This window comes from Neovison vison, chromosome 5 (assembly GCF_020171115.1).
Source record: "Neovison vison isolate M4711 chromosome 5, ASM_NN_V1, whole genome shotgun sequence".
NCBI classification, from domain to species: Eukaryota; Metazoa; Chordata; class Mammalia; order Carnivora; family Mustelidae; genus Neogale; species Neogale vison.
Genome location: NC_058095.1, coordinates 59,972,611 through 59,988,049, shown reverse-complemented (window position 1 = coordinate 59,988,049; position 15,439 = coordinate 59,972,611). Strand labels below are relative to the sequence as shown.

At 44.7% G+C, this 15,439-nt stretch overlaps 1 protein-coding gene across 1 annotated transcript in view; it reads right to left on the bottom strand.

Annotated features, from left to right (window-relative positions):
- Positions 1-15,439, bottom strand: part of DNAH9 (dynein axonemal heavy chain 9) — a 334,218-nt gene that overhangs the window by 44,729 nt on the left and 274,050 nt on the right. Inside the window, exons 60-61 of the mRNA XM_044249120.1 lie at positions 14,011-14,204; positions 11,161-11,309 (exon numbers count right to left, since the gene is read on the bottom strand). Coding sequence (XP_044105055.1) covers positions 11,161-11,309; positions 14,011-14,204 — 343 coding nt within the window. The remainder of the gene's footprint in view (positions 1-11,160; positions 11,310-14,010; positions 14,205-15,439) is intronic.

Here is a 15,439-nt window from a genome sequence, read left to right as displayed (position 1 = left end):
CTGGCTTCCTGATCTTTACTCCGTATTAGCCTCCTCTGCTGTTCCTCAACACGGACGAATGTCTTATCTCTTCATTTTGCATGAATGAGAGCAAAGAGCAGCAAAAGGCAGGACAAGAAAGGGCTTGGCTGGGCAGGTGGAGATGCTCTGTGTCCTGGGAAGGGCAGCTGTTACAGGGACACACATCACAGCCATCTCACTGCGTGTTCTGCCGGCCCAGGAGAAACTTCACACAACACAGCCAGCCTCAGCAGCGAGGACCACTTCTGCTGGGATGTCAGCTATCAGCCCCGTACAATAAAGTTTAGAGAAATTACATAATATTCTTTAGACAGAGGATCATAAAAGTGTATCTACGGCCACGCAGGAATTACGGAGCAATTTTCTTCTAGGAAGATAAAGTACGCGAGAGAAAAGAGAAGAAATAGAAAGACAGAAAGAAGATTAAAAAATATGTCCTTAAACATTTCGTTTCAGGGGAACGGAAATGAAAGATACAATTCGATATTTTGTGCAAGAAAATTTAAACAAAACTGTCAATACTGGATATTTCTTTTAAATGCTAAGAAAAGGTATAGAGTCTCCTTCCCAAGTCTGTGCGAGACGAAGGATGATGACTTTCTGCAGCAAGGAAGAGTTATTAGAGATTCAACTGAGATGAGCCCGAGAAACACCCTTATTAAACCATAAATCCTTGCTGGCAATAGATCTGATGTCAGCTTTGGAACCGGCAATATAAACAACTTATTCCAGAGAAAGTACCAGGATAAAAGGTGCCGGGATTATTAGACAGCCTCCGTGAGGTTCCTACTCACAAAAGAGCCAATTTCTTTTGTTTGTCAGGGAGATGTAGGAGAAGAGGTTCTCGCTGAAGATCAGGTTGCAAAACACGGACTGCAGGGACCCATTGGGGCAGAGGCTGGCATGCACAGGGGGGCTCAGCGTGGGTTAGTTTAGGCTTGAGGTGTGGTGATGAGGCTGATGTGGAGAAGTTGAGAAGGGGTAGCATTGATGGGATTTGCAAGGACCGAACGTGCCGGCCCCATGTCGAGCTGGGGCAAACTTGCGGGGTCCTTCCACTGGCAACTCTGAGGCTGTCAGGGCTCCCTGCACCATCACCAGCAAGCCCCTCAGGCCAGCCACATTCTCGTGGCTTTTCATCTTCATGCAGTTCTGCACCATGGCTCCTGTGCCTCCCCACTCCCACTACCTTTAACTCTTCTTTCCTTTTCTGATCTTCCTTCCCACTCTCCACGTGGCAGTGTCACCCAGATCGTGTCCATTGTAAACCTCCTTCTACACCTCCCCAGCATGCTTCTTTGTCTTGTCTCTGAGGACGTGGCATCTTCTGTGGCCCTGTCCCGAGCTCCATGTATCCACAGGGCTGGGAGGAAGGGGAATGTTTTTCTAGGTTCCTCTTCACTTGCAGGTTATTTCTTCCCATCCTTGTATAAAAGCCCCCTTTCTTTTTAAGCACGTGTCATTTGGCTATATTATCTGCTAACATCTATGTTCTCTGCCTTCCACCAACTTCCCAGTGAGATTCATTTCCACTGGGAGCTCAGTTCAAAATCTTCCATATGTCCCGTTTCAGCATTATCCCAGCAAAACTCAAGGTCATAATGGATGACTCAGTCAACCTCCAGACTCCCGCATCGACATCTTCAAAGAACCGAACTCTATCCACTTCCGTTACTCACTCCCCATGGCTGTGCCCAGAACTTTACGATCATCAAGAACCATGTCGTACAAATTCTTCATTCATGTCTATGACCGTTGCTTTCTCCTCTCTAGTCGGGTCCCTCCATCCCTCCTCACCTGTCACTCTGCTTCAGTGAAATGCCCAGTCCATTGGCCCTTCTATTTTTTCTAACCTTCACCTTGACTTCCCTCTTATTTTAATATGGATTCAATAATCCTTTAGGACGAAGATCTTAGAAAACCTTCAACTCCGGTGCCCCTTCTGCTTCTGTGCCACCCTTTTGCTAAATCCACCCAATCCTGGATGAATTAACAAGACAGGAAGGGAAACATTTGGTGTGTTGGAGCCACCCCAAGTTCAGGATTCTCATCCTCAATGCTGTTTGGCAATCTTTCCATCTACTCCCAGCAACTTGCTTCACTCTCTACTTCCCTGGGGGAACATATGCCATGTGGCAGGAACTCCTTTAATTTTCTGCCATTGTATCTGCATCCCTGCGCAACGGAAGAGGTGTCCTCCCTCTCCCTTTCCCTCTTCTGTTCCCTGAATCCCATCTCTCCTTGTCTCATCAACCTTTATCTCCCCATTCACTTTCCCACTCCCTGGCACATGAACAAATGGTCTCTCTCAACACAAAAACCAATATTCCCCCAATCCTGAAGCTGTTCACCAAGACTGCACTTGCTCCCACCTCACTGAGTTCCAATGGACTATTAAAGAAAAGAGAATAGAGCTAGGAACAATGGGAAAGAGGCTGCATGCAAATGTGGGTAATCTGGCTACAGAAACACTAAATTGAATACTTTCTTTGAACACACTGGGTAGCAGGTTTGCAAGAAAATTGTAAGTGAGCTCAGAGTTCTGATCAGCACCTTGGAGAGAGCAAACAAGGAAACAGGGGAAGGCAAAGGTGCTTCTTCCAGATTACAATGTGGAAATTACAGAATTATTTATTAAAGCCAGATAACTGAACAAAGGAGGAGAGAGACTGGGTAAGACGATGAAAGAGTCAAGTGAAAGACAGAGAAGATGCCTGTGAGTTAGGGTGGAAAGGGGAGTCGTGGGTTGGGAGGGCCACGGATGAAGCCATGCTTCAAGGACAGAGAGGAAGGAGCCAGCTGAGCTGCCTCAAAGAACAGAGGGATTATCATCTTCGTTAGAATGCTGTACAACGCTACTGTGCTCTGAACATTTCAAAGCCTTTTCATGTCCGAGATTTCATTTCTATCCTACCGTAGCCCTAGGAGGCAGGCATTATGGGTGATTGGGAAAAATGGGTGATTGCTTTTAAAAGAAGCAAAGGCGAGAATGTATGAAATAAGGAAGTGTAGCTCATTCAGGAAGGAGGTGATGAAGAGAAAGGCAAAGAGGGTAACATTAAAGCACTTTGAGGGATTAATCTGAGAAGGCAAGAAGGAAAGCAGTGGGGGTGGATGGTGCTAGGTTTTGTCTTAGAACAGAAGCCATGGAAAGTGGATGGAATTTTGTCCTCCTTCCCACCCCTCCCTCCTCCTCCTCCAAAGTTGTTGAGGAAGGAACATCCTGGAGGAGACTAAGATGCACAAAGCTGCCAGAAAAGCATAGATTCCTGATCAAGGGTCAGTGGATGAGATGTAGGGACTCGAGAACTCCTAAAATCTACACGGGACTTTGTGGGTTCAGCGCATTTGGGTTGGGGTTAGGGGGTGATGGTGGCATGAGGATAAGGAAACAAAGCTTTCACTTGACTCTCAGGTAGGTAGGTAGGTTCATTCATTCATTCGTTCATTCATTCATTCATTCATTCATTTGTAGACTCCACGCCCAGCATGAAGCCCACGGTGGGGCTCGAACTCATGACCCCAAGATCAAGACCTGAGCTGATATCAAGAGTCAGATGCTTAACCAATTAAGCCATCTGGGTGCCCTGACTCTCAGGTTTTAAAAACCTCCCCATATTAAAACCTGCCATGTTGAAACAAAGGGACAGAGAAATGAAGGGGTTCAGAACATAAATCACAAACTCAAAAATGGGAAAGGATGCCAAGCTTTGTAAGCGTCTACGTGGAGTGAAACAGTGAGCTGTCTGATACACAGACTCTCCCCAAACACAGAGACAGTAAGTTTCCTTAATACGCTGGGGCTAGGGAGAGAGAGGGAGGGAAGTGTGAGTCAGCCGTGTAGGCTCCAAACTGGAGAAGAGGAGCCCATCAGGCAATCTGATTTGATTCAAGATGCAGAAAGCATGGCTGTCACCAGAGTCTATGTTCTAAGTGGGTGAATTAGAAAATAAATGAAGCCATCAAGAAGGCAGGGGGAAGGGAGAGAGAGAGAAGGAGTCACAGGTGCTTAAGTAATCTGTGGCTGATGAGCAGCAATATTGCCTCCAGTAAGGAAACACGACTTGAGATTAGGCCAAGGGCAGGGCTGAGATAATGTATTCAGAGACAAATAACCAATATGGCTCAGGGAGAGGTCGGCGTCCCCGCAACGACAGAAAGCCTCGAAGTGGGTGATGGAAGAGATGGAGGTCAATTGGCAAAGGACAGAAGGAAATTGCTCATAAACAGGGCATACGCGAGCTTCCAAAAAGGAAAATACTGGATCAAAATGAGGCAGCTAGAATTTGCCAATACGAAAGGACTAAACCTCCAGAAGACAGAATAAGAACTCTATAAAAAGGTGAAAATTGGGAACAACTTAGCGACAACAACAGTTCTTATGACACTCATTCATGTGTTAATTCACAAGTAATTGCGGAATGCTTTTTCTCTGCTAGATACACTTTTAGGTACTGAAAAGTGTGGTCCTTGACCTGAGGACCTTAATGACAAGCAGGTAGGCAAACCTCAGTTAAAATGATAAAAGAAGTATTTATTTATTTGTTTTCTAAAGATTTTACTTCTTTATTTGAGAGAGAGAGAAAGCAAGCAGCAGAGGGAGAGGGAGAAGCAGGCTCCCTGCTGAGCAGGGAGCTCCATGAGGGGCTTGATCCCGGGACTCTGGGATCATGACCTGAGCCGAAGGCAGACGCTTAACCGGCTGAGCTGCCCAAGTTCCCTTAAAAGAAATATTTAATTAGAAGTGTATTGAATGCTCTGAAGCAAATACATGCATAACAGGGAATCACTGGTCTTGCAGGGAGGTCGGAAGAGGCTGGTACCTGTAGGGTGAGTGGGTACCGCAGTCTTGAATGGCTGGGGAGAAATATTTCTGATAAAAGAAATCTCTTGTGAAAATGCCCAGGTCAGGAAGGCTCATAGTGTGGCTGGGGATCTAAAAGGACTGTGTGGCTGGAGTAGAGTGAGATTGGGGGAAGGAAAGAGCCAAGGCTTGGCAGAAAGTTCAGGCCGTGCAGGGCCACATAGATCATGCCAGTGGTACCAGACTTTCCCTAAGAACAAAGCGAAGCCACTGGAGTGTTTTAAGGAGGAGAATGATACAGTCAGATCTGAGGTTTAGCAAGATGTCTTTGGCTGCCAAGTGGCCAAAGATTGCAGGCAGCGGGAGAAGACTGAGGTGACTTCAGAGGCCCCTGTGTCAGTCCAAGTGAGGTTACGGTGACTCACACCAGGAAGGCAACAGTGATGCTAGAGACCAGGAGACCAGCCTGAAATGGATTTAGGAGGTAGAATCAATAAGACTCAGTGTGGTGGGTGGTGGAGGGAGTCTCTAAGGCGATCGATTTCCAGGTTTTGGGGATGAGCAACTTGGTGAATGGTAGTGATATTTACCAACAACAACAGCGCGAAATTTCCGGACATCAAGAAAGGTCTGACTTTTCTGCTTAAAATGGCATGCTGAGTGCTGAGCAGATGAATGGAAAAGACCCACACCCACCAAACACAGCTCATAGTGCTTCAGCCACAAGCTGGGGAGACGATCCTCAAGTTCCCAGCACAGAAACTGGTAACCACCACGACGGGAAGAAGAGCGCCTTACTGGCATTTGATCCCAAGGGAACATGACTGACTTCTTGAAGACAACGGAGCAATGCGGATGCATTCTGGAAAAACCATTTCACACCTAGAAAAACTACTGAAAGAGTATATGGGCAAAATTAAAGCCTTTTAGCCACCCAAGGATACAGAATTTTTACTTCCCATGATTCTCTTCTGATGGCGCATGCTAGCAAAACTAGGGTCAAAATGGAAGGTAAAAGATCCAGGATCCCCAAAATGATAGTATTTGACTAGAATATAGAGAGAGTAAGTCGCAGGGTGGCTAGCATGCAAGTTATCTATTTTAGAACAGAACGTAAGTGAGCTCTGGGTGGAACATTCTCAAGGAGGATAACGTGGATTCTAGACAACATATACGATTAATAGAGGTATGAAGCCATGATAATGGCAGAGGGGACATTTGTTTCTTCTCTCAAGAACAAGGAAAAGACACTCAGAAACCCTAGGAAGAATGTAAAGCTATCCAAGAAAATCATCATGTACATGAAGCAAACTGAAATTTGGTATGACTTTGAAACTCTGTGCTGAGAACATTCTTCTCTGAGAGTGCCCTAGAGATGAGTACATTGGATCCACGAAGAAGGAAATGTCATCCCAGCATATTTGCTTGCCTCTTCGGTGACTAATATGTGTAAATTAATTATGACATAAATGCTATTGGTTTTCAAATATTACAGTTAACTCATAGACTAGGCACTAGGCATGAATAAGATTAATGATGGTAATGGAGTAGAATGAATATATATTCATCCTTGTCTATGGAAAAAGCACAGCTGAATTAAGTTGGAAACCTGGTCTCAGCTTACACAGAGGGAAGTCCAAAGAAATGATCTAGAAGTCACAGAATAAAACATTAAGTTTCACTAACATTGTTTAAAAGTCAACACAGCCAATAGAGGAAGTAAACTTTAAAAAAAAGATTTTAATTATATAGAAGAGAGAGAGAGGGCCAGAGAGAGAGAGCACAAGCAGGGGGAGCCTAAGACGGGGAGGGAGAAACAGGATCCCCGCTAGACAGGAAGCCCAATGTAGGGCTCGACCCCAGGTCCCTGGGATCATGAACTGAGCTGAAGACAGATGCTTAGAAGCACTGATCCACCCAGGCACCCCATAAGTAAACTTTTTAAAAAATATTTGTTTATTTATTTGAGAGAGAGAGAGAAAGCAGAGTAGGGGGTAGAGGTAGAGGAAAAAGCAAGACTCCTTCCTGACTAGGGAGCCTGAAACAGCACCCGATCCCAGGATCCCAAGATCATGACCTAAGCTGAAGTAAGATGTTTAACCAACTGAGCCACCCAGGTATGCCAAGGAAGTAAATATTTTAGTATAGATACCAAAATTTGGGAGTTTGCCAATGAATTAGATAATTGAATAAAATGGCCAAGTTCTGGGGTGCCTGGGTGGCTCAGTGGGTTAAGCCTCTACCTTAGGCTCAGGTCATGATCTCAGGGTCCTGGGATCGAGCCCTGCATTGGGCTCTCTGCTCAGCGGGGAGCCTGCTTCCCACCCCCCTCTGCCTGCCTCTCTGCCTACTTGTGATCCCTGTCTGTAATAAATAAATACAATCTTTTAAAAAATCTTTAAAAAATGGCCAAATTCGTAGAAATAAATACCCAAACTCACTCAGGGAGAAATAGAAAATCAGATTAGATTTATAACAAATGAGATTGAAGTAGTAATTTAAAAACTTCCCACCAAGAGAAGCTCAGGTCCAGGTGGTTTCACCATGAATTGTATCATACATGAAGAATTAATATCAATCTTTCACAAAATCTTCCAAAAAATAGAAGAGGAAGGAACACTTCCCAAATCATTCTCATGTATAGGTTACTAATTTTTCCCTTATACCGCAAACAAAGACATCACAAGGAAAGAAAACAACAAGTCATTATCTTTTATGAACATAGGTGTAAAAATCCTCAAAGAAACATATGCAAATTGAGTCTAGAAATATATGCAATGATTATACATCAGGATCAAGTGAGATCTGAGGAATGCGAGGTTACTTTAACTTCTAAAAATCAATTAATGTAATATATCAATAGAATAAAGGACAAAATGATATCATCTCAATGGATATGGAAAAAGCATTTGACAAAATCCAACACCTTTTCATGATAAAGGAAAAAAACCTCATCAAACTAGAAGGAAACTAGAAGGAACTAGAAGGAATCTGATGAAAGGTATCTATAAAAAACCTGCAGCTAACATCATATTTAATAGTGAAAACTGAATGATTTTCCTCAAAGATCTAGAATAGGCCCAGGATGTCCAAGCTTGCCATTTCTACCTAATACTCTGTTATAAATTTTAGCTGGGTCAAGTAGGTGAGAAGAAGAAATAAAAGGCCATCCAGTTTGGAAAGGAAGAGGTAAAACTATCTTTCCATAGATCACCTAAACTTGTATCTGCAAAAAACCTAAGGAATTCAGAAAAATCATTGGAACTAATAAACATGTTCAGCCAGGTTGCAGGTTAGGAGACCAATATACAAAAATGTATACAAGTCCCTAGCAGTGACCATTCCAAGAATGAAATTAAGGAAATAATCCCACTTTACAACAGAATAAAAAAGAACAAACTACTCGGGAATGAACTGAACTCAAGAAATGCAAGGAGGTGAAGAGTACACTTACTGTGACGAGCACTGAGTATTGCATAGAAATGCAGAATCATTTTATTTTACACCTGAAACTAATGTAACACTTTCTGTTAATCATACTTCAACTAAAAAAAAGAAATGCAACACTTTATACACCCCAAACTATGAAATAGTAATAATAGAAATTACAGAAGATCTTAATAAATGGGAAGACATTCTATAGTGCTCTATTAAGTCAGAAGACTTAATAATTGTTAAGATAATACTTGCTTGATTGATCTACAGGGAATATTATCCAGCCATAAAAAAGGAATGGTATAGGCTATAGCTGCAACCTTGATGAACCTTGAAAATATTATGCTAAGTGAAACAAGCCATCAATGAAAGACCTCATAATGGATGATTTCACTTCTAGAAAATGTCCAGAACAGGCAAATCCTTAGAGACAGAAAGTAAATTGGTGGTGGGCTAGGGAGGACATGAGATGAGATAAGGAGTACTCACTAAGAGATACAGGACTTTTCTGGTGCGGGGAGAGACACAATTTTGCTAAAATTAGATTGTGGTGATGGTTGCACAGCCTTGTGAAAATATTAGCAAACTGAATCATATACTTGCAATGGGCGAATCATACCGCGTATGAATTATGTCTCAGTAAAGCTGTTAAAAATGGGGTAGGAGTGGACGGTCTTGAGTGGGCAATAGTGGGAGTGAAACTCTTATTTTTTTATATCGGGGAATGTAAATAGAGATCTAGAATTGATCACTTTAAAACTAGTGATCAAAGGGGTGCCTCGGGTGGCTCAGTCAGTTAAGCAAGCTCCTTTGGGTGCATTGGCTCTGTGCTCGGCATGGAGTCTGCCTGAGAGTCTCCCCCTCTCCCCCCGACCTCTCACGGTCTCTCTCTAAAATAAATAAATAAAACTTAAAAACAAACAAACAACAAAAAAAACCTAGGGATACAAAATTAGTAGGAAATAGTAGGAAATTAGGAAATTAGTAGGAAATAGAGCAGGAACCACGAGGAGGACTAAATTCAGAAATAGGCAAAAAAAAAAAAAACCCCACAAGAAGCCCCCAAAATCCCCCAAAACAAAAAACAAGTGTCTGGAAAGAGGTGGTATGGGGAGGGCTGGCTGGAGCTGAGAACTGTTGCTTTCATTTTGAATTCTTTATTATCGATACTTTAAAAATATGTGAGAGTTGCGTGAATTTATTAGGAGACTACAAAAATATACATAAAATCAGCAAATAAAAAAGATAATTCTTGTTTCTCCCATAGATCTTACCCATTCTTCTCCTTTTTTTTTTTTTTTTTAAAGAATGTGGAGCCTGACATGGGGCTCAATTCTCATGACCCTGAGGTCAGGACCTGAGCTGAAACCAAGAGTCGCATGGCTTAACCGACTGAGCCACCCCAGCATGCTAATCTTCCTTTTTTTTTTTTTTTTTAAAGATTTTATTTATTCGACAGACAGAGATCACAAGTAGACAGAGAGGAAGGCAGAGAGAGAGGAGGAAGCAGACTCCCTGCTGAGCAGAAAGCCCGATGCGGGACTCAATCCCAGGACCCTGAGATCATGACCTGGGCCGAAGGCAGCGGCTTGACCCATTGAGCCACCCAGGTGCCCCCGGTGCGTTAATCTTATCCATTCTTTAGGACTGAGTCAGCCTCATCTCAATGACCCCCAAGCACCAGGCATAGGCTGTGGAGTCCTTTCACTGCAATAACGAAGAGACTGCTCTTGGAGCTGTATGGCCTGGGCTCTGACCTGTCAGGTCTTTATTTAACTTCATGAAATGTTGTCATTTTGCCAGGGTTATAGTTTTGTCATTCCTCCACTTGCTTCCACCTGCTCATTCCTTCATTTAAAGCATCTTCCGCTTGCTCATTCCTTCATTTAATGTATCTATTTCTTGAGTATCCAGCACAGTTCTAGGAACTAGGGATATCCTGGTGACAAGGACACCCGATCCCAAGGAGCTCTCACTCTCTTAGGAAGACACAGTAGTCATTAGACAATTATAAGGTGATGGACATAAAGAAGGGTGCTCCAGGAGCACATGGGAGGGGAACCTAGAATCTTGGAAGTCAGTAGGGCTTCCTGGAGGTGGTGACCTCAAATAAGGATCTGAAGGATGAATAGAAGTTGATCTGGTACGGGGATTCAGGAAGGGACGCAGCATGCACGGGAGAATGGGTGCCACGTAGAATGCAAAAGAGGGGATTCGAGGAATGTAGGCAGAATGGTAGATCCCCAAAGATGCACATGTACTAATCCTCAGGACCTATGAACATAAGACTTTATAGGGCAAAGAGGACTCTGTAGTGTGAGTAAATATAAGGCCTCAAGATGGGGAGCTTATCTTGGATTATCTAAGTGGGCCCAGTATAATCACAGGAGTCTTTCTAAGGAAAAGATGGAGGCAGTAAGACCCATTTATGATTTCTGATCTCCAGGACTGTACGAGAATACATTCGTGTTATTTTAAGCCTCTAAATTTGCAGTAATTCATTACAGCAGCAATAGACTAATGGAAAGGAGGCTGGAGAAGGAGGGAGGGATGGGAGGATGAAGTTCCCTGTGAGACACGTTAACGAGTCTGGACCTTATTCTCAGGGGAGTAGGAGCCTTGAAGAAAGACCACTCCAGCCAAAGCAAGGGTGAGTAGGTGGGTGGGCGGGTGGTAGGACAAGGTCTCCTGGTAAAATTGCTAGCAGGGACTCTTCCAGTGGTTCCCCCCTCCAGGGAAGATCCTCTAGTATTGGCTCAGCCATGACCCTGACTTCTCTGTTAGCAAATACTGGGTACTACGTATTGAGCTTTGAGCCAGGAAAAGGGAGACCAATGGATGCAAGGAGTGAAAATTCGTGGGGCTAGGGTAATCTCAGCTCCAAGAGGATGATTTCTCACCTTGATTCTCCACGTCCTTCAGAGGGTCCACCCCTGGAGACAGGATGAAAAACATGGGTGTGGCTGGCCCTGACTCCTCAAACGAGGTCGCGAAGTCTGGTGCTCTTCCCGCCACATATTGGCTTCCCAACTTATCCTCAATAAAATCTCTGCCAGGAAAGAAGCACACGCATGTGTATCTGTCACAGACCGGTCATGCTGGAGACAGGGAGGCCTACAGACCTGGCAGGATGTACTCAAGGTCATGGGCTTGGTAGTTATTAGTTACAGAGCTGCGGCCAACTTCCAGTTCCCTAGTTGTTAAGTTGGCATTTAGAAGCTATGCCATTCCTGCCTGCTGTCCTAGATCAGGGCTTGTTCTGAATCCCTATCTGTCCATGCCACACCTGACTCCTCTGGGAAGCCTGCATGTCCTGTCCCTTTACCACCATCTTCCAGAAGATGGCCAGGATCAATGCTTTCTAGAAGCTTGCAGGCACAGCTGCATCCTCTGTCTTCTGCATCCTGTGGTCCTCCTTCCCCACTCAAGATTTAAGGCTCTCCACCTCCCTATGATCTCCTGCTTCTATCACCATCTGTTTCACAACTATTCTACTGGCCAATGTTCCTTTCCAGACTGTCCCATGCTATGCCAAACAAGCCTTGCAGTTGTAACCACTTACTGGTCATCGGGTCCAACTCTCGGCCTTAATGTTTCCCCAAGGACACTATTCTCTCTGTGGTCTCTTCCATTGGGCTCCTTCTCCTGCCTCTGACCTACCTCAGGACTGAGAGGTGGGATCATGGTCTTCCTCTCTGATGCCTGCTGTTTCTAAACCATGGCTTCCCATATTTGGGGGGTCCGTGGACACCCCACTCCCTGGCCGCGTTCCCACGACCCCTGCAGGTTGATGTCACCTACTGTTCCTCTCGTCACTCTAGTTCTTCCCTGAACCCTTAACTCATGGACCATCTCTTCACCAGCCCGAGTGATGTTGACTTTCATGTGGACAATCCTCCTGATTCTTAATCTTCATGTCTTCCCCGATTCAGCCACCTGATTCCATGGCCACACCTCATCCTTGTCATCCCTTGAGGGCTTTTTCTACATCTGAAACCTTAACTGAGAACATCCCACCCTCTGACTAAAGCCTTTTACCAGCAATTCAGCAACAGACCCTTATTCCACCTCTGATTTGCCTGCTCTGGTGCCAAGACTGATGTAGGATTTTCAGCATTTTGTCCTCCCTGTTTTCTTTAAAAAAAAAAAAAAAATCTTTCCCTTACTTGGGGCATCTGGGTGGCTTAGTTGGTTTAAGCATCTGAATCTTGATTTCCACACAGGTCATGACATTAGCATCAGGCTTCATGCTGACTGTGGAACCTGCTTAAGATTCTCTCTCTCATTCCCTCTGTCCCTTCCCCTCTTTCCTGCATATGCTCTTTCTCTCTCAAAAAAATCAAAATCAATCAAATCAAATCATCCCCTTACTCTCTTCACTTCTTTCCTATCCAGTGTAGATTACACAGCTTATAACCTTAAACACACAAACCAACAAACCAAAAACTTCTTGAGGTACAATTCACATAAAAACCTATTTTAAGTATGCCATTCACTATTTTTTGATATATTTACTGAATTATACAGCCTTCACCATAATCCAGTTTTACTACACATTCATCATGCCAAATAAGATTACTCCTGCCTACTTGAAGAACTCCTGTTCCCACCATCCAGCCCCAGGCAGCTGCTAATCTGCTTTCGGTCCCTATAGACTGCACGCACCTTGATGTCCAATCAATTATCTCGTCTATATCCTGATGCCCCTACCCCCGCCCCTTGCCTAACCCCTGCCTCGAACTGACTCACGCTCCAGACCTACTGAACTGCATCTACACCGGGGCTGTTGGATGTTGCTGTGGAGAACCACCCAACGGTGAAGACTGGTGCCATTACACACACAGGATCTTAACTAGCGGAGCCCTCAATGCTGCTTGGAGTTCTTTGGGTTCCCTTGGTCGGCCTTCTCTCCCACTTGTCACAGACTCTATTTCAAACCCTGTATCCTCCTTGAATTCCAAAACTGCCACTGCCTCTGGCACACAGACTCCCCTGATGACCTCGCTCCCAACTTCTCAGAGAAAAGAGACGCCATCACACAAGATCCTCCTCAGTTTCCTGTCATCCTTCTACCACCTCAGCTACAGCCTCCGCTCCTTCTCTCTCCCTTCTTTGTGGTCAGAGAGATGTTCTTCCTTTTTTTTTTTCCCACGTGAAAAGATGTTCATTGTCATTAGTCATTGGGAAAATACAAATCAAACCACAATGAGATACCACTTCACACTCAGTATGACAGCTATTATCGGGAGAAGAAGAAGAAGGAGAAGAAGGAAGAAGGAAGAAGAAGAGGAGGAGGAGGAGGAGGAGGAAGAAGAATGGGGAGGAGGAGGAGGGGGAAGAGGGAGAGGAGGAAGAAGAAGAAGAAGAAGAAGAAGAAGAAGAAGAAGAAGAAGAAGAAGGAGGAGGAGGAGGAGGAGGGGGAGGAGAAGAAAAAGAGAAGGAGGAAGGGGGGAGGGGGAGAAGAAAAAGGAGGGGGAGGGGAAGGAGTGGGGAGAGATGTTCTTCCTGCTGTGGATGAACCCCTGGGTACCATCATCTCCCACCACATCGGGTGTGCGCAGTATCCTTCATAGGCTGATATTGATGAGCACCTCTTTCCAAATCATGCACTTAGGTATTAAGAAAATACATGGCAAACACATAGCAATAGGCCTTATGGGGTTGACCTTTGTGCTCAGCTCTGCTCATTGGGCATTGCTGAGACTGTCCCATGCCTTCCCTGGGGCTCCCCACTTTCCCGTGTCCCGTACCGCATGGCGTAGGTCATCCGGTCGGGCCGCATGGCTCTCATCACGCAGAGGCGCTGTAGGGCTGTCTTGTTCTTCCACTCCTGTGGAAGCTTCTCCTTCTCAGGATATTCCGATTCCACAAACTTTTTCCAGCTTTTGGCAGATCCCTCAATGTCCCGATCCAGATTATAGAATCCTTCCATTGATGAAAGTGCCTGAGAAATTGAAGGGAATCTTGCTCTGAAATGCAATTTCTTCAGAAAGCTATAATTTTCATGCTGTTTTGGGGGGCGGGTAGGGTCAAGGAACAAGATAATAGTATAGATATAATTCTGTCTCATTCATTCTCCAGTCTGGAGTTTTAGATTTTTCCCCCAGGTACTAGCAGAAAGGTTTTGATAAAGTCACCTTCAGGAAACCAGACCAATAATGTGCAAAGTTTAGCAAATAAAGATTGAGCAGCCCTTACCTGCTGGGTATTGCCTGGAAGGAGGGACAAAAAGGGATGCCATGAATTTTCTGGTCATGGAGGTCAGACATTCTAAGTCTCTGACTCCTTCCTTTCAGTACTCACTCTACTGGCAACTCCTGTCAAGTTCTCTCTCAAGATGTCCCTAGCATCACTGAGGTTTTGTTAATGCCAACGTAACATTTCCCGAGTTGCCTGTTTCCATAAGAATGAAGCTCAAATGCGTAATTTGGTATATCAAATGTCTTCATTTAGTGCTTCCTTCCAATCCTTCCAGTGAACTTGGTGTCCTGCTTCCCTACTCCTGCATCCAAGAGTATCTGTGGCCAACCTTGGAACTGTGCCAGACTTGTTACCAACTCCCTGTTTGTTCTGCTTTCACCATGGGACAGACAGGTCCTCGTTCTTTCCTCCCTAATTACACTCCTTCCTTTTCTTGTGCTGGTCCCAATTAGTATGCATTAGGGTCCTTCCTACAAGTTGTTAAGTCCTGTTCATAGTCAGCAACTTCTCTCAGGTTCATCCTCTGCAACCTAGAACATAGAGCCTCCCCATCCTCCTTGTGTGGGTTACTTGGAATCATTTGTAGAGTTGATCTCTTCAATAAAGGGTCTGACTCAATTTTTAGATATTTGATTGCTGACAGCTTTAAAGTCTTATCCTTCCCTCTTCCTTTTCTGCTCCACGTTCGGGCAAGCTAATTAGTGAGCATTGGTCCTTTCTCCTCTGGTGCTGGAGGGAGGTTGTAGCATGCAAACTCCCACCCATGGGGGGGGGGACAAGATGGCAGGGTACTAGGAAGAGGCGTCTTTTCAGCTGGTACCCCAAAGTGAGCTGATTACCTACCAAAGAACTCTGATCACCCATGAAATCAGCCTGAGATCAGAATTATACACGTCTGGATCTCTACAGGGGCAGAAGACGCCAGTGAGCAGGTAAAGCGGAATGGGAACAGCGGACTGATATCGGAAGATAAACAAA